Source organism: Pelodiscus sinensis, chromosome 1, assembly GCF_052426305.1.
Source record: "Pelodiscus sinensis isolate ZL-2025 chromosome 1, ASM5242630v1, whole genome shotgun sequence".
In the NCBI taxonomy this organism is placed as follows: Eukaryota; Metazoa; Chordata; order Testudines; family Trionychidae; genus Pelodiscus; species Pelodiscus sinensis.
In genome coordinates, this window is record NC_143052.1 from 192,575,889 (window position 1) to 192,595,325 (window position 19,437).

Sequence of the window (19,437 nt, forward strand, 5' to 3'; positions counted from 1 at the left end):
CGGGAGCCTTGGCCAGACTCGCGCTCCTCTCCCGCCGAGGCCACAGGTATTTCTCCCTTTTGTGATGTCAACTCCTCGGAGATCGGCTGCCCCCGGGAGGCAACAAACAAACAGGAGGGAGGCGGGGGCCCGTGCGCGCCCCAGCCCAAGAGGCCACTCCCAGCCCGGCCGGGGAAGGGGCGGCGGCTGCTCGCTCGGCAACCCCCGCAGACTGGAGGGGACACCAACCCCGCGCGGGGAAGGAAAGGAAGCGGCTCTTCCTCCTCCTCCCCCAAGCAGCCGGGGGGGCCGGGCTCGCAGGGAGGCGCGCTCCGCCCCTTTCCCCTGCTGAAGAGCGAGCGAAAGGCCCCGGCGCCGCGCACTCGGAGCGAGCCACCCGCCCAGGCGGCAGCAGCAGCAGCAGCAGCAGCGCCCACGCGCCTCTTCCTCGGGTGTCCGCAGGGGGCTTGGCCGCGCACGGGCGATTCCATCGCGCGGTCCCGGCGGGAAGGAGACGCGGCGAGCGCGGCGGCGGGAACCTCGGCCCAGGTGAGGGGCAGCGATGGACACGGGGAGCTGGCGCGGGCAGGAGCCTGGCGGCTTCCACGGGGCCGCTGCTCTCACGCTGCGCCCGGCTCGGGCTGCTGCCCCTGGAGTTCCCGCCGCCCCGCAGCGGGCTCGGCATCTGCCCCATGGGGCGCGACTGCGTGGGGGGAGCCAGCCGGCTCGCACTCCAGCGCGGGCAGCGACCCGACCCTTCCTGCCCCCCAGGCTCCCTCCGCTAGCCCAGCTCCTCCTCCTCTGGTTTAGCGTGAGAAACGAGCCCGACAGGGAATCGCTTTATTTCTGGAGAGCCAGATGACGCGAGTTAAGTACCAGCGCCGGCAGCTTTGGAGTCAGGCAGGGAGGGCACATCGCGAGGGTTTTTTTTTTTTTTGTGTGAAGGTTTTCCCCTATACGCGAGGGTCTTCCTGGACTGGCCAGTTTAGGCAATATGTAGAAGAGGCGTTTCGTGGTTGTTTTTGTTTAAAGGCAGGTTGTTCTTACATTGAAATGTGAGTTCTTGGAGCTGGGTTATGATCATCTTCTGTATTCTGCCAGCCTGGTAGGAGGAAGATAGCCCGTACGTAAACAGAGCTTTATAAAGCCTTTCTGTCAGTAAAACTTGATACTCTGGAAGTGTGACAGATAGGTTAAACATTGGCTTTCGGGGAAATCCTTTGGACATGACTTGAGTGAGGCCAAAGAGTTGGTGGGCAGATATCTAATGTCTTAGTTGATTTGGTATTTAAATGAGGGGTGGGATTTTTGTATTTTTAAAGCTCTAGTTGCATGATTTTTACATCATTTTGGTGGGCAAGTGTGTCATCTCTGACATCATCTATTCAAGGCAGTGTCACTGCTAACTATTGTGTGTAGAAATCAAGAGTTCTCGATTTTTTTTTAAAGCCCATTCTAAGAATCACCGTGGAGTCAAACGTTTTGCTTAGGAAGAACTGGTGGAGCTAACCTATGAAGACTAGCTGCCTAATTAGTTAGGTCTCAAATATTAACACTTCCTTAGGTTTTCTGCTGAATAGGTATACATTTATATTAGGTAAAGGAAGTACTTGGTTATTGCTAAAAGAAATTGATTCAGCACTCAGAAGTATTAGTTAATAACTGCTTGATCCTGTTGAGTCCGTTTTGGTTCACCTACTCTTAGCCATGCACCAGTGTTGAGAAAGATGATCTACTAGTGAGATCCATTACAGTCAACAACAATCAGTGTTTAGTGGAGGAGTGTGTACTGATGCCCAGTCAGATTGAGACGTGCCCATTTTTAAAAGTTAAACCAGTGCATTCACCATTCCACTGAAATACTCCAACTTTAAGTCTATGGTGCAAAGATCTCTATTGTGTGCTCAGCCCAGTTGATTTTCAGGTATGCTAGTGAGTGCTGAATCACAGAGCTGGAAGCTCTTCCCTCATTGGTAGATTGCCCAAACTGGTAACACTATGAATATTTGCATCATTTCATTTGTGTCCTTTCATTTGTGAATAAGTTGTATTTCAAGAATTTGACTAAAGAAGAACATTTATGTTAACAAATGAAGGTTTTGGCATACAGAATCTATTTCCAATTGCCTTCTAAACATAACAACCTGAAAGTGATTATGTTTGCAAAATCATGGGAGTAGAATGGCAGAGGAATAGTGCCCAGTTTACTAAACTGGAAGAAATGCCAGATGTACTATTTAAAAAAAAATACTAATTCTATTGTGGACACCTGCTGAGACAAGTCAAGAAAATGCCAGGTAAAATCCTGTTTCTCTTGAAGTCATTGGTAAGATTACAGTTGATTAGACTGGGATTAGGATTTTACCTGAAATCTTCTTCAGATTATTCAATAAAGAATGGACCAAAAATTAAGGTAATTGAAAACCTATACAAAAGCATTTCTGCATCACAAATTTCAGCTATAGCTAGCAGTTGAGATTCACAGCTAGCTACCCTTTAAAATATAAGGAATAGTTATTTAGAGACTAAAAAAGCTTTAGAAAATTATTATACTCAAAAAGGAGCAACAATAGGATTAGTAAGATACAATGTTAATTTAAAAATTCTAATATCTTCAGGGCAGGGCATAGAGAATGAATTGGTGAGTGAATTTATTACCTGAATGCTGTAGAGATCACTAATCATGGCCAGTACATTCATAGCAGAGATGGGCTATTGTGTACTCCCTTCCACAGAATCACACCAATCATCATTTTCCACAGGTGAAATCTAAACTGACTGTATTCTTTTCAAATGCAGTTGTTTTGCATGTGGAAGAGCAGTTAACACTGAAGTCAAAATAAACCTTTTAAATTTAAAAATTTAGGATTTTAAGAGATCAGACAAAAGAGAAAAGAGCCATTTTGGATGTGTATCTTTTCAACTAGCTGTATTTATTTTGCTTACACCTTTGATGTGTTTAGATTTCTTTTGAGGACTGGACCTATGTAGAAATCACTAAGAGGGGCAGAAATGTTTGTATTCTAATAACTATAGCTTTGATATGGGAATAGTGGGGCTGACCTTTTCCTGATAGGGCAATTACTGATGAATGCTAGTTTCTGAGCTCTGAGAAGCTGGAGAAGCCAGCATTGTGCTAAGACAAAGTGGAAGAAAAAGTTGTAAATGACAAGTGTCTCCAGTGGATTCTGATAATCACACTGAACATAATTGCTTTATGTCCTTATGATAACCCCGAGTAACACCCATAAGGTACCTTACTGCCTTCTATTTGAGCTTTCCTTGCTGAGTGCACCACCATGAATATATCACCATTTTGTGAAACACAGATTTAGAACTAGTTACCACTCAGAATTCTGTTCCCTGTACTATCATAGGCTGTGTCCAGACTCGAGGGTTTTTTCGAAAAAAGTAGCCTTTTTTCGAAAAAACTTCTCCTGCGTCTAGACTACAGCCGTGTTCTTTTGAAATTAAATCGAAAGAACGCGACTTTTCTTTTGATGGCGGAAAACCTAATTTCATGAGAAAGAACGCCTTTTTTCGAAAGTGCTCTTTCAAAAAAAGGCATTCTTGAATGCAAACAGGGCTTTTTCGAAAGAGAGCGTCCAGACTGCCTGGGTGCTCTCTTTCGAAAAAGCGGCTTGCTTTTTCGAAAGTACTGCTTGTAGTCTAGATGCTCTTTTTCGAAGGAGGCTTTTTCGAAAGTATCTTTCGAAAAAGTCTCTTTCGAAAGAGGCTTGCAATCTCGATGTAGCCATACAGGATAGTATTTTTATGCCACTACAGTCAGGTCTAGTATAGGTCCCATTATATTACAAGCCCTCTTAAGATGTGGAATTTATAACTGTAGTAAGATATTTTAGGCAGAAACTTGGCAGACAGTTGATCCCCAAACAAATACTTTTATCAAACTTGGTTACATTTTAAGTTATAAATGTGCAAAAGAGTAGTGTAACACCTTGGGCAATTTTTCTTTAATAAATACTGGACTCAGTCCTTGGAATAGATTCTGTTGCTGCTCCCACAAAAGGAGAAAGAGTGTAAAATGGACAACAGTTAGAACATGTACCATCCAGACACAGTCAGGTTTTTCACAGATACAGTATCTTAAAGCATGCTCCTTCTGACATGTCCAAAGTACCTAACTCTGCACTGCTGTGAAATTACATCTGCTCATAATGGGTTGTTTCTTATTTTCCTTAGTCTCTGAATACTGTTTATTTAACTAATTGACAGGGTAAATAATTGAAATTTGTATCCATCTTTCAAAAGCTACTTTTTTCAGGCTAATAATTCACACTAAGAATCTGTATTTATTGGTGTGTGTACTCTGGATTGTTCCAAAATACATATTGTCCAAGATTTAGTTCCAAAAATCTTTTGAGTGAAAACAAAGATACTTGTTAAATCTCTCACAGCCCACCACCGCTACCTGGAAAAAAAGTCTTAAGTAATTTATGAGCATGGTTAGTAGAAATCTAGTTAAAAGTCAAAGCCTTTCATGGTAGTAGGAACAACATTTGAAGACACCTATACATAAGGAATACTTGGCAATCAAAGAATTTCTATGGACTTAAGTCTTTCATCTTGGATATTAATCCCCTTCTCAGATATACGTGTCCCATACTGTTTTAACTTTAATGATTTCGATGGAGTTCATCCCAATTCAAAATCATACCCAAGATTAAAGCTTTCATATATTGCCTTGTCAGAGGGTCCCCAGAATGAAGCATTTCCATGTTATATTAAAAGTTTATATTCTACAATAGAGCAGTTTAGATGCTTCTGTTAGTGGACTCTTACCTTCTTCAAGGGCAAATTTTTCATGCTTTGTTTTCATTTCAGATGAGTGATTTTGGAATCAAGAACATGGATCAAGTAGCTCCTGTGTTAAACACCTACAGAGGAATGCTCAAGGTGAGTTTTCCTAGGAGAAATGCTAAAAACAAGTGGCCTTATCTCTCACTCTGTACACATACTCTGTTAATGAGAGACATGCATGTGCATGCTGAGAAAAGAGTAGTCTCACTATTAAAATGCTAATTACATTTGGGTTCGTTTTTCTTGGTATTCCTTTCTGTAAGATCAGAAGGAACATATACTTTATACCTAGCCATTTAAAGCACTCTATTTAAACAAGAAAATATACATTTGACAAACCCATCCAAAAGGTTGGAATGCAAGGTGAAAGGTCAGATTCAATCTACCAAATGAAAACCTAGATCAGAGGTCTCAAACTCTTGGCCCATGGGCCAGCCCTGGCCAAAGCGATTGCACAGTCTGACCTAGTACTTCTTGTGGGTGGGGGCTGCCCATTACCTGTCCCCAAGCCATGCCCCTTCCTACCATTGCCCCACCTTCTTATCCCATGAGAATGCAGTGGCAATCCCCAGAGAATGCAGTGGTAGGAGTCGTCAGAGAAGTGGAGCCACTGCGGGGAGTGTGGGGGTTCGGGGCCGACTGCTGTCGCTATGCAACACGAGGCCCCCCCGGTGATCCCTGAAGCTGTATCCTTGGGGGACAAGATGTCATGGGGAGAGGAGAAGGCAGGGCAGTGGTGGGAAGGGGTGGAGTTTAGGGCCCAGTATCAGACAGACTGCCCTGCCCCACTGGGAGTCCCATACTGGATTTCACAATCGCTCCAGCCAGGACTGGCCCACAGGCCAGGAGTTTGCAATCCCTGATCTAGACTAAAATGTATGAAAACAAAACTAGTCAGTTTTATTTCTAAGAAATAGTTGTTCACATTTCTTGGCTTGCTTTGAAAGAAATTTACAAATTGAGGACAGGACACAAAAATAGAATTTAAGATTTCATTTTATAACTGTTTGCAAGGACATTCATTTAAAAGTATTGGTGGTGGTGTGTGTTTGTGCGTGTGGTTTTTTTTTTTTTTTTAAATCATTCATGAAAAGTTGTTAGCCAGCATTGGTCACTCTTTCTATCCCTGGTATCAAGGCAAATCAAAAAGATCAGTCAAACTTTGGCCTAGAAAGCTATGAGAAATACCAGTGTTTTAGAGATGATATAATAATCTCGTTTGAAGTCAGTTGCAATTTTTTCCACTTGCTTATATACTTTGTTTTGCTAACCAGCAACCAAATATGCTCTATGAAATGAATAATAAGTGTTAGGTGAAACTTGTGAATGGAGTGCTCTCCCATGCAGGAGTTAAGCCAGGCACAAAACAAAGTAGAGATTAACATTTGTTGCAATTTTATGTCAACCCTTAAGGCTCAATTACACCACTGCATAGTGGGTTTTTTCCCCGGTTCTTTTGGATTTGCTTCAAGTTTTGCACTATTTAGTAATAAATGTATACATAATTGCTATGAAACCAAATAATGCTTTTTTGCTATAAGCAGGATTTATTCCATATGGTAGTTTATTACATATCCAGAGAATTATTCAAACATTAACTAATACATTTTACATTTCTGAAACATGAGACTAGAGTACAGTGTGCTTTCTACTCAGTCATATACTACTGCATTTTTTCCTATGACTCACTGTAGGGGTCATTTATTTACACAAAACACAGGAGTTTCCAGATTATGTTGAAAGAACTTGGCCTTTTCTCTAGATAAAAGTGGTGAATCAGACCTATTATCTATTAACATTTAAAGCATTTTTCTAGTAGCAGACCAGACCAGCTGGTTTTATTATTAACTGTTTCACAGATAACAAAAAGCTTTAAAGTATCTTTCCTCTAATATTTATTATTGCTGTCATGTGGCACCTGAACAATCTTTGTTCACGCTAATTATGTTACTTTAAAGCTGGTGGTGTATTTTTGGACAATTAGCCATTAAACTTCTAGACTCTCTTTTTCTTCATGCCAGCTTCTTCCTTCTGTGGGTCATAGGCTACCATGAATTACATCCTGAAATGCATAGAAATTTGTTATAAAAACCTGTCTCAATACTACCTGCAAGTTCAGTGTCTTGAGTTCCTGCCCTGCCAGTTTACAAAACAAGAACGGTACCATGCACAAAAATTGTAAAGCTATAAACTTCACAAAGGAACCATGCTGGATTCAGAGAGAGACCAGCATATTTAAATACGCTAGGCTGCAAAAAGAATTTAAGTTAATATAGTCAATTGATTGCAAGTCTGTATTATGCTGAGGAGCCATTAACTTATTTTCAGCAGAATTTTATGCCTTTGCATTAACATTTAAGTGGATGCCTAAGCAAACAGGAACCATCTACAGTACAGATACTGTATGTGTTTCCTCAGTCTCTGCTCCTCAGTGCTGCTGATGCTGTCATGAGTATCAGTGTTGTGTTCTGTAGCTTTCCAAATACTGTACCCACAGGTTTGGGTTGCAAGGGGTGAGGGAGGGTGGTTTGTTTTTTGTTTTAAATCTCATCAATGGAATTTCTAGACACCCTTTGCCTCATAGTTGGCATGTTAAGTAGAAACATTTTCTACAAAAGTGAGCTGAATAAACTTGTAGCTTTTTTGACCTGTTTACTAAGGAGAGGAACATGTGGCCTGAGAGATTCAGTAATAACTTTGCAAGTATATGGACCCTTCCAACTATACCACTTCAGAGGCAAGATTTTTTTTCTACGAATATCTGTAGTCTTTAATAAAAGTGACTACTAGAGCATCAGAAACCACTTTCTGCCCCTCCATCCATACCCTCCCCAAATATTATATTATAGCCAGTCCTCCTTATTTTAGTTCATAGATTTTAAACTAGCAAAGGTTAATTAAATTGAGACTACTGAAGACTAACAAGTTGTTTTGTGAAATACTGTAGTTGATATAGTCTCGTAACTAACCTAAACCGTAAAATTAAAAGCTAAGAAAAGACTGCTTCACAAATAGGTTATAAGATTGCTTTATAGCCTTAAGTAATGTGGTTCAGATTAAATATTTCCAAAAATGTATATCTACGTACATCTTCACATTGACTAGAATCACTAGTCCTTCTAGTAAAACAGCACTTGAAGTCATCATTAGCCATGTATATGATACTAATCTCTCCTCACAATTTTGCAATCAGAATAAAATGTTGGTTATAGAAAAGATTAAAATACCTGTTAATTGTGCCTACTATAGCTAATTGTGCCTACTATAGATAAAGTTTGTGGGAGTCTTTTCACTGTATCTCAATTTTAAAATCACAAATCTTGAATTCAAAGATACAGCTCTCACACTGCAAACAGATGTCCTTTTTTTTTTTTTTTTTTTTTTTTCCCCAAACGTAGTCTTGCAGAATGCTGTCTAGGGATGTTAAGTAGTGTTTAATTAGCTAATCGAGTAGTAGATGGAATTTCCATCAATTAGTCGACAAGAGGGGGTGCTTGCTACTCCTGCTGCAGCTCTGCAGTTTAAATGTAGTAGGAGCCGGGCATACAGGCAGCTTGGCTCCTACTACATTTAAACTACAGAGCCATAGCGGTGTTAGCTCCCAGGGGCGGCATGAGCCAAGATTGAAGCAGTCCTGGCTCATGCTGGGTCCCCCACTGAACCTCTGCCCCACCCCACAGAGACAGTGCTGGGGGGAACCGAAGCTAGCTCCCCCAGCTCTAGCTCCTGCTCTCCCTCCCCTTTGCTATCTGGGATACAGAAGCAGCAAGGGGGTAAATGAATAGTCAAGTACTGACTCGACTACCTGGTAAGCTTAGGCTTATTGAGTTGTCGACTACAACTTGTCTCTTACTTCCCTAATGTTGCCTCCAGTCAATAACAGCTCAGCTGGGAACTTGATCCTCTTCACCTTTATGGAGGGTAGAAGCATCAAATCCTAAATGGGGCCATGTACATTCTGACTATTTATATGGGCAGCATTGTCTTTAAAAAGATTAAACACAGTTCTTTGCATTTTAGTGTAGCAGACTTTTTGATCAGAAGGCCAGATCTTCAGGTTATCTAAACCACCTTAGCACCAATGAAATCACCTTTTTTTATTCTGATTTATACCATCTGTGGTTCTTACCCAGAAAGACAAGAAACAAATATTCGTTCTTCTTTATTATATAAACATAGTATTTGCTAATTTTGTATAATGTGTAGATAGCATAGTATACCATTGTCCATGTTATTAAAAAAAAAAAAGGTTACCATAGGATACACTGAATGTGTCGCACACGAAAGTTAGCACTGCTGTTGGAACCTTAACTTTTGCATTTTTATTTTAACTATACAGCCTTAAAATCACATGAATTGTTATTTATTTATACTCTGAACTCATGGTTTAAGTTTTCAGAAGATTGTATGTACATTATCTCCATATACTAATTTAACCCACCCCCTTTATAGTTAATATTAGTGTGCTCTAGCAAAATACTTACACTGAATGTTCTTTTTTTTTTAACCATTTTTCAGCATCAACAAGCATTTGACGCCTTTGATGTCACAAACTCTTTGTTTGTGGGATATTTTCCCTCATTAAATGAAGATCAAACCCTTCAAGAAGTGCCAACAGGGTTTGATTCAATGTCTTATGGTAAATATTGTTTTTGTGTTTAACTGCATTAGTCAAAAGAGAAAGTGCTAGGTTCCCTTTATGTTTCAGTCATTGTTACGTACAGTGCACAACAATAAGTCTTTAATACTAGAGAAGACTTTTTAAATATTACTTTAAGGCTTCAGTTGTGCAGATAGTGCCATACATTCTTAAGTTTATTCACACGAGTAATTCCAGTGCTAGCTTACAGCTTCCCATACTGGAAACCTACACAATGTATGGTATGTGAATATGAGAGGCTCTGTTGTCTGAAGGAAAAAAACCTATTAGGCATACTAGAACAAATTTAAAATGTCTTTGGAAATGTTTATCTGCTAAAGATTATTAGTATTGTTAAGATTATCTACCTTCGCTTACATGTTCATTTCTATAATTTAAGTTGGTGCATCTTTAAAATGGGTCAAGACACAATATAAGAGTTCCGTGTAGTCCTGCTAAACTTGGATAAATGTAGAACTCTACAAGGTCCCCGGTGCCCTTTCCCTCAAGTTTATTCTGCCTCTTTAGAAACTGAATAAATAACAAATTGAAATGCTTGTAGCAGTACTGTACTCACTGAAAGGTCTCCATTTACCTTCACCTCAGATCTCTCTGACTGGCTTATTCCCAAGCTGCTCAGATACAATAGTGATGGAAATTGCTTTATTCAACCTTGCAATGAGCTCCACACGTGTGCAGAGGTTCACCTGCTTCCTCTCATGCAGCTCGTTGCAGGATCAGGGCCAGAGATAGCTAGACTAGCTTTGCAGATTCATGCAGTCCTAAAGCCTGACAGCTTATCTGACATGTATGCACACATTCATTGTGACAGTAACCTTGCTAGATACAGCATTTGTTAATAACATGAGTGCAACCTAACTTTGTCAGCCACAATCTCTGTACTCTTTTTGAAAAAGATCTGTGGAAAAAGTTTGAAGGGTTTTGAACCAGCTAGTTCCAAGCTATGGGGACCCAAGGAAATTTGCAACACTAGTCAGAATATCAAATCAGGGTAACTTTTAATGACAGGTAATACAAAAAGAATTTGAACACTCTCAAACTTTACTTCCAGAATAAGTATGGACATTTCCATGCCAAATCTTTCTAAATTAAAAAAAAAAAAAAAAAAAAAAGCTTGCAGATGAATTATTCCTTTGAGTGGCATGGTTGCAGTACTAAAGATAATCACTAAGGAGTGATTATCAAGATTAGGAATTTGTAACAATTTATGGCTGCATAAAATTAAATATCTTGATCATCTGCCAGTTATATTAATTTGGCATTGGGAACTAGCTTTTGACGTTCTAACACTTGAATATTACCGTACTATACCACAAATTCAAGTTGACTGATATATGCATGAATGGGTTTAGCATTCAATCTAGTGAAGTGGTAAATGTATCCACAAGCCAACTCATCACTGCTACCCATTCTATTCCATAGTTCTCAAGGTCAGTGCAGGGTATCCTGGGTTGAAAGGATATCACTCTGATGTCAAATTATGGTGAGTAAAAAGGAAATAGCAATCTTATTTTCTAATAAAGATAATTAACTCTACATAACAGAGGCATACTTCTAACTACCAAAGTCAATTGGAGTCTGCATCATTAGCTACAACAAAATCTTTTATGCTGGCATAGAGCATTTATAGATAGGGTTTGGCACATTTGGTTCCATTTTATAGCTGGAAGCCTCTTCTGCTTACTTGATATATATATATATATATATATATATATATATATAAAAGCAACATAGTAGATTAGTAGATTTGCTGTTATCATTCTGGTTTGTTAGCCTTAATGCTAATATTTTCCCCCCTCCCTTCTTTTAGAGTCAAACAGCTGTGAATTGCCTCTCTTAACCCCATGCAGTAAGGCTGTGATGAGTCAGGCCTTAAAGGCTACTTTCAATGGCTTTGCAAAAGAACAGTGTCGTCTGGGCATCCCAAATAGTAAGTGCTTTTTATTTATAACCTCATTTTTAAAGCAAAAATGATGCTGACTGGTTAGATAATACAAAAGAGAAGCAAATAAACTGAGCTCATCCAGGGAGTACAAGAGAATACAAAAAGGAAAACTAGAGCACTGATTTTAAAGACTAGATCATTGATATTTGAGCTTCAGAATTAGATATCCTAGATAACGTTTAAACATGAGCCCTCACTCTTGATATCTTTTTAAACTAAACTTATTTAAGCTTCTTACAAACATAAATATCAAGAGTTGCTTCTAAAGATTATGTTCTTTCCCTCTCCCCTTTACAGATCCTTGGCTGTGGACTGAACAGCAGGTTTGCCAATGGCTTTTCTGGGCTACCAAGGAATTTAGTTTGGCAAATGTGAACTTTCAGCAGTTTGTCATGAACGGGCAAGACTTGTGCAGCCTGGGCAAGGAACGTTTTTTGGAGCTGGCTCCTGATTATGTAGGCGACATTCTGTGGGAACACCTGGAACAGATGCTAAAAGGTAGCTGGAGAGTCAAAAAGAATTCCTACTCTGTCATTGTAACAACGAAGACAGAAAGCAAAGCCCTCAAGTGCAACTGATGTACTTTGTGGTTTGTAATTGCTTAAAAAACGCAGAAATGAATTTAAAATGTTCAAACATTATCAAAAGTATCTCTAAAACATTTTCTGGAGAGCATAAAAACAATCATTAGTCATCATTTTCTGGAGAACATAAAAACAATCATCAGTCATCACTAACTTATTCCCGGACTGTGTAGCTGTGACAAAGGACACTTTTTTTTTTTTATACAGAACACTCTTGGTTTCTGTTATTTTCACTCCAACTCATGGGATGAAGTGGGTTTTACCCACTAAAGTTCATGATGCTATATATTTCTGTTAGTCTCTAGGGTGCCACAGGACTACTAGTTCTTTCTGAGAGATAAGAGAAATCTGATATTATACATTCAAATAAGAAAAAAAAGTAACCAAAAGTCAAACTAGATCACTTCATGTTACTAGTGACCTGTGCCAGTGTTTTGAAATAAGTTGGTGAATAAATGTAAGAGAGATGGGGAGACTAGAGAGCATGTTAATTGCGACAAAAGAAGGAGGAGGACAAATTTTGTCAAGGGGCTTCACATGGATGCCCACCCTGCTCATCCCTCAAGTTGAGAGCCTTTAAACAACTACTGAAAAAGAAGGAAAAACCTTTTTTCTTTTCCCATTTTTACCATAAGTTGTCTTTCAACTTTCAAAGTTGTTTAACAAATACTTAAATGTGTTCTTTTGTGCAGTTGGATTTTGGTTATGTAACTTTGTCTTTTTTCACTTTAGCCCTGTATGTAAAACACTTATCTAATACCTAGATTCTACAAACTTATGAGTAGATAATCACCTTGACTTAAATGGAAAAGTACATGTACATGAAGTTAAGCAAGTGCTGAAATGTTTGCAGGATCAGAGTCTTAAACATATTGCAGATTGGATATTAGAATTCCATTAGCATGACATTTTCCCTAATAGCAGTTATTTCCTGGGGAAATTTATCAGGTTACTAACTTCATTTGATTGTCTCAAATGCTTGCAGTCACTTTAAAGTTCCCCATAATGTCCGTCCACATGTGTAAACAGATTTTGTTCTGTTTTCAGACAGTCAAGAGAAGATACAGGACCAATATGTTGAAAACTCTCATCTTACCTCAGTCCCACACTGGGTCAACAACAACTCACTAAGTAGGTATCCTGTTTGGTTGACACGTAAAATCACTTCCCTAATGTTATGCTGCATGTGATATTACCAGGGCTCGCCGAACTGCAGCGAGCCCTGCTCGCCAGCCGCGCTTTCCGGCGATCTGCGCATGCGCAGATCCTTCTGCACATGCGCAGATTGCCCGAACCCGGCTCTTCCGGGTTGCAATCTACTTGCCCTGGGCAAGTAGATTGTATTATTTGTCAAGCCCTGGATATCACAAACTGTAATTAGACATGTTTTTAGGCAAATCTTGGAGTCAGTGAAACCAGGAGGGAAGAAGGCAATGTTAAAGCTGTGGTTAATTAAAAGTCAAACTTCTTTGGTACGTGAATTGCCAAAAATCTAGAATTTTAATAAAACTAGCCACTACTAAAACTACATTGCTGAAACTAAAAGCAGCACTGATGGGTTCCAGCAGGAGTCATGTTTTTAGGAGCTTTGTGGTAGAAGAAAGGTGGATGCAATATGGAACCTTGGAGGGCAAATTGAGTAAATAGGGAGGGAGATGGGGACCATAGTGGCCCTCTCCCTACATCTTCCCCCAACCCCACCCTGACTGCATAAATGTGTGAGGGTGTATTTTCAGCATAATTAATCTGCTGATCAGTTAACAAGAGAAAGATACCCCTCTGGACCACTTAGCCTCTTCCTCTGTTCTTTCTCTCTGTACTGTCATTCGGATGAACTGTAGAACTCTGGACAACTGGCTGTCTGAATCCACAGCAGATACAGATAGTGGGTTACAGAATCTGGTTCAAAGCCTAGTGAAATCAGTGGGAGTCCTTCCACTGGCTATGGGTTTAATCAAAATCTATTAATATCAATCATTCCTACCCAGTCTGGTTTTCAGGTACAAAAACAATTTTTTTTGGTTGTGTAAATGTATCTGTTGCAGTGGATGGGTTGACTTGGTTTTTGTTCTGCTTACATGAAAGTGTTAAATTTATAACAAAAACTGCAATGCATTACTAAGCCATTCCTTTTTCCCCCCTCCTTCCCTCTTTAGGTTTTAATACAGAACAGGCACCTTATGGTATGCAAATGCATAGCTACCCCAAACCCCTCACTTATCCCAAACACAGCCTCCTGAATGACCTATGTCAGGCTTCTGCCGGAGCAAATCTTCTCAGCCCAGATCAAGAATTTTCCATGTTTCCCAAAGCTCAGTTAGAGACAGTCAATGTGAACTTCTGCTCCATGACCCAAGACTTCACAAGAAACAATCTGAACTTGCTGATAGATAACTCTGGTAAGATATATCTTATACATTTGCTAATTAGTTTAAAGCTATGCACTCTTTTCTGAACATAGCTTATACATACAAAATACATTGAGTAACAACCATTATTCAATTTCTTAGGCAAAACTAGAGAGCATGAATCAACTGACAGCAGCACAGAAAGTTATGAAAATACAGAGTCTCAACTTCAGTCCTGGAACAGCCAGTCGTCTTTAGTGGATGTACAACGTGTGCCCTCTTATGAAAGTTTTGAAGATGATTGTAGCCAGTCTTTGTGCCTGAACAAGCCTACTATGTCTTTCAAAGACTACATTCAAGAAAGAAGTGATCCTGTAGAGCAAGGGAAACCAGTTATACCAGCAGCAATTCTAGCAGGCTTTACAGGCAAGTGATGTCACACGCTATCTCTTGGTCTCTTGCTTCTGATCCCTTTTTATAGGTGTATGTCTGTGTTGACAAAGAGAGGTTGAGAGGTACACTCTTCCCTCCTTTTAAGGAGGAATTAAAGGAAACGCCAGACAACCTTCAGTTCAAGGAGTTTACCAGCATTGATTCACCCACTAAGCATTCATTCCTAGAGTGCTTACTCAGGCAAAGTGTTCATCACTGGACGCTTCATCAGGGCAAGGGCTTCAGTTTAGACTCAAGTTTTAAATATAACTGCCAGCAGAAAGGAATCAAGTGTCGGCCGGGGGGAGGAGCAACTCTTAGTTTGAATAACTTTTCTGAATTAAAATAGTGTACTCAGTTCATTACAATGCATCCTTCAGCAGCTTCCGAAACAGTCCCAGTTGTTTGGCTGAAGCAAAGAACATCTTAACGTTACATTGGTTAGAAAAAAATCTTACATTTATGTTATGTGTCTTTTATCCTCTAGTTATGGTTAATAATTATACTCTCTTATTGGTTTTTGTCAGGCAGTGGACCTATACAACTGTGGCAATTCCTTCTGGAGTTACTAACAGACAAATCCTGTCAATCATTTATTAGCTGGACTGGAGATGGATGGGAGTTTAAACTTGCTGACCCAGATGAGGTATGTGGCCATTTGTGACCAAATAAAAATCTAGGCCCTGATCTTACATGTTGTATCAGTGAAAGTACCTCTCGAGGCAGAGTGTTTACAGGACCAGGAGTCTTTGTAAACTATTGTGCATTCTGGATTGATCCTGAGTAACTTTTGAAGAGCACCAATCAAGTACCTAGGTGCACATAAATGTTTAGTGTATGGTAGATTTACTTTGCAAGCTGCATTTACATTTAACTTACCTCAGTGCTTAACTGTTTAAAGAAAGTAGCTTACTTGATAAAACCTCTGAGAATTGAGAGAAACATGGCAGATAGATCTTTGAAGGTCTCAGAATTCTGTATGTTTTCTGATATGCACTGAATGACTGCTGTGATCATTGGAAATGAAAACCAGCTATTAACAGAATAAATGCCAGCCTTTTAATTGATGATGGAATCACTTTCTGATGTAGTTAAGGAGGCCTGATCCCAAGGCTGACAGAAATCAGTGAAAAGACTCACATTGCCTTTAGTTGGCTTTGGATTTGGCCTTAAGCGACTTAGAATAATTCAACTTTCTCTTAAAGAACTACATTGGTCTACTCTCTCGTATGAAGTGGTTAAGAGAGGGAAGAAAACCCCTTAATCTCTTCTCCTACACTAACAGCTTATTTAAATCCCTTTGTGGCAAGGTGCTCCACTGACTTTTGGGTTCATGTTCATAGGCCTAGATCTTATTCTTTTTTTAATCAAAGGCTGACCAGTAACTCTATCAGAGTGTTCATTAAAGTTTTAGCCCTTACTCATCCACGTATCCTAATTGATTCAATGACATTTGAACCATCAAAATGACTTGGTTGCTAAATAAACTGAGATAATATGCTCTAATTGGCTTGTTTTGTCTTTTTTTTTCTTCTTCTTCTTCTGGGGATGAAGGTGGCACGACGGTGGGGAAGAAGGAAAAACAAGCCAAAAATGAACTATGAGAAACTAAGCCGAGGCCTGCGCTATTATTATGACAAGAACATCATCCACAAGACTTCAGGGAAACGTTATGTGTATCGGTTTGTATGTGACCTACAGAACCTGCTAGGGTACACAGCAGAGGAACTTCATGCGATGCTGGGAGTGCAGCCGGATACGGAAGATTGAGCACTGCAATATCATGCAAAACTGGAAAAGATTGCAAGATATTTTGAACAGTGATGAGGACCCATCTGCAGTCAGTCTTTTGACTGTTCTGATTGGTGCAACTGTTAAGAAATAAGGACCTTGAAGTGGTTTTGTAATCGGCGAAAGCTGAAGGAAGAAGTGGCCTTATTTCATCAGACGCAGTGGCTTCAAGTATTGCTGCACTAAGTCCTTTGGAGCAGTGTGGAGGATGGCATGGTGCCTCATTCTAACCTGAAGACATGGAAATGCTCTAGGGTTAAATGTTTTTTGGCTTTTTATACTGCCATATAATTATGGGTTGCTTTTAATACCAAAGGTTGGAGAGTGACCAGTAATACATCAGAATTCTAGTTGAAAACGTAACTAGGTTGCTTACATCGTGATCTACATCTAAAAAAACCCTACTGAACCTTTACTTTAAAGCAGAGAGAGAGACAGATTTGTATTGTACATTTTCTTATTACAACAAAGGTGTTAGATAAGTACAGAAACATTTTGTTTTAAGTTTCAAAACAAGGTGTAGCAATTACAATTTTTTCCTTCAAGAGAGGAGGAAAAATGCACCATTTCAAGTCAGTTTGTATATATTTATATGCTTCTTCTTGAAGTTCTTTAATGTTCCTATTTAACAGATATTGTATATTGTAATTTAACATAATTGTACGTGTTTTTAAAATAGGAAGAATGTAAACATGTTTTTCATGTTTGAATAGGACATAACATTCTGCAGTCTGAAGAAGGCTGTAAAATGTCTAGTAGAAGATCATACTGTATGCCTGTAATATACAAATTTATACTGAGGGTATTGGTTGAATATTTTTGCCATGACTGTAGCTTGCAAACTGTTCATTCTGGCATTTTTACAAGAAATTAATACAATCTGGGGAATAAAGGGCCTGTTTCTCTTAAAAGGAAAATATTAACATGGATAAATGAAACTTTTTTGTTGATAAAATGGCATTTTTCTCTTCTGTGCATGTCCTTTTTAAAAACCATTTATGTTCAAGCCTTTCTGTTGAATTGTCTCCTTTTTTCCCCTCTGACTTATCTGTCATGATTAAAATATGAATTCTATTTTTAGAAATAATGGTGGCTCTTTTTCAGAGATCAGAAGGGATTTATGTAGCAACTATTTTTTTACTGCAAAAAAACCCAAACAATTCACTGGAAAACTACTTTGTAAGAAAGCTTTATTTTTATCTGAGCTTGATGTACATTGAAATGTGTTGTACAGTATGGAGGAGAAGCAAATCTTTATTAAAACATCTTAGAAACAGAAACAATGTTATGTATCATTTAATTTCCATTAATTCCTGAACATGTTTATTAGCTTTCTTGCAGTACATTGTTGTGGAAACAAAAATACCTTCTGAAGTCACAGACCTGATTCTCTTCTCAGACCAGTATAAACTAGAAATAAGTCTGTCAAGAGTTGAGGTTCTTCAGTGCACAGCTCTTGTGGTCAGAGAATCAGGCAAGAAACTCTTTTGGTAGGGATATTTAACCAGCAGCAGTAAAAGGGGAGAGTGCCAGCATAAAGCTCTAAGCTCTTCCTCAAACAGCACCTTATGTAAGATGTTCAGTCCAGGGCTGTTTGAGGAAGAGCTCAGAGCTTTATGCTGGCACTCTCCCCTTTTACTGCTAGAGCGTACAGTACATGTGTCTGATTTCAAGTTACAAGGGAGATGCTATCCTTTTTTCATAGTTTAAACTCAAGCTGGCATTTGATAACTTGGAGTAAGGTTAAGTGTGAATTTTAAAGTGCAGTTGTGGACTCGCTTATTCCAGAATAACTATGCTCTTCCTAAATAACTGCATAGAAAAGCCCTTACTTACCCATTTAGGGATATATTTTGTGGGTGGGTGGTATGGATTAAAAGCCTGTTTTCAAGTACTATAAATCTTCCCTCCCCCACCCCCACCCCCTGGTAAGACAGTTGGCCATAACATGTCAGTTGTTCTTAAGTCTATCTTTCTGTAAAGAAACAACAAATGGACAAAATAATATAATCTGATTCCTTGTTTTAGTTTCTACAAAAATATGCCCAGTTTTCTCTCATCATACTGAATTCATCTTGCTGCAAAAGAGCAGAATGTGTAGTTTTGCAAAGTGCTGTTGAAAACAAAACACAATGGAGGAGATGGAAGCTCTCAAATGTGTCCTTCCAAATTTCTGGGACTAGTAGGGCAAAACTTCATCTGTCTATGGGCACATGATGTGCCATGAACTTTGAAGGAAATCAGACACAGTGACTGCCCGGCTAAGAACAGATTAGACAAACCCCTGTCAGGAAAATTCTAGATAATGCTTACTTATGCCATGAGGACTGGACTAGGTGACCTCTCAAGGTCCCTTCCAGATTTACAATTCTAACTTTTCCATAGCCCATACAAGGGAAAAAGGGAAATGCCATACTCACCACCGCTATTGCAGGTCCACATACGTTGCCGTCTGAAGGTGTCTTACAGCTAACAAAGGAATGTATAGCTTGAACAGAAAGGCAACATCTACACTGCAGGCTTCTTGCGCAAGAACTGTTTCGCGCAAAAGGTCTTTCACAAAAGTGCGTTCACACTGCCATGTGCTTTTGTGGAAGAGATGTGCTTTTGCGCAAGAGCGTCCATGGCAGTGTGGATGCTCTCTTGTGCAAGAAAGCTCTAATGGCCTTTTTAGCCATAGGGATTTCTTGCGCAAGAAATTCATGTTGCCTGTCTACACTGGCTTCTTCTGGAAGAGCTCTTGCGCAAGAGCGCTTATACCTTGTCGGGAGAGGAATAACTCTTCTGGAAAAAACACTGTTTTCTGATGCTGTACTGTAAATTTACTTGCGCAAGAACGCACATGCAGTATAAACGCTCTAAGTTTTTGCGCAAGAA

General features: G+C 39.5%; 1 protein-coding gene across 1 annotated transcript; it reads left to right on the forward strand.

The window, feature by feature from the left end:
• Nucleotides 1–315: 315 nt before the first annotated feature.
• Nucleotides 316–17,843, forward strand: ETS2 (ETS proto-oncogene 2, transcription factor). The gene is made up of 10 exons (XM_075911980.2): nucleotides 316–528; nucleotides 4,825–4,896; nucleotides 9,319–9,439; nucleotides 11,271–11,390; nucleotides 11,703–11,903; nucleotides 13,037–13,120; nucleotides 14,146–14,388; nucleotides 14,500–14,767; nucleotides 15,301–15,415; nucleotides 16,324–17,843. The coding sequence occupies exons 2-10, from the start codon at nucleotides 4,825–4,827 to the stop codon at nucleotides 16,537–16,539; spliced, it is 1,440 nt and encodes a 479-aa protein (XP_075768095.1). The 5' UTR covers nucleotides 316–528; the 3' UTR covers nucleotides 16,540–17,843.
• The last annotated feature ends 1,594 nt before the right edge of the window (nucleotides 17,844–19,437 follow it).

What these genes read in the sequence shown, in the direction of transcription:
- ETS2 (XM_075911980.2), top strand. Translation starts at nt 4,825, where the DNA reads ATGAGTGATTTTGGAATCAAGAACATGGATCAAGTAGCTCCTGTGTTA. An exon ending in CCTACAGAGGAATGCTCAAG is followed by an intron (nt 4,897 to 9,318) that starts GTGAGTTTTCCT and finishes ACCATTTTTCAG; the next exon opens with CATCAACAAGCATTTGACGC. An exon ending in CTTGCTGATAGATAACTCTG is followed by an intron (nt 14,389 to 14,499) that starts GTAAGATATATC and finishes TCAATTTCTTAG; the next exon opens with GCAAAACTAGAGAGCATGAA.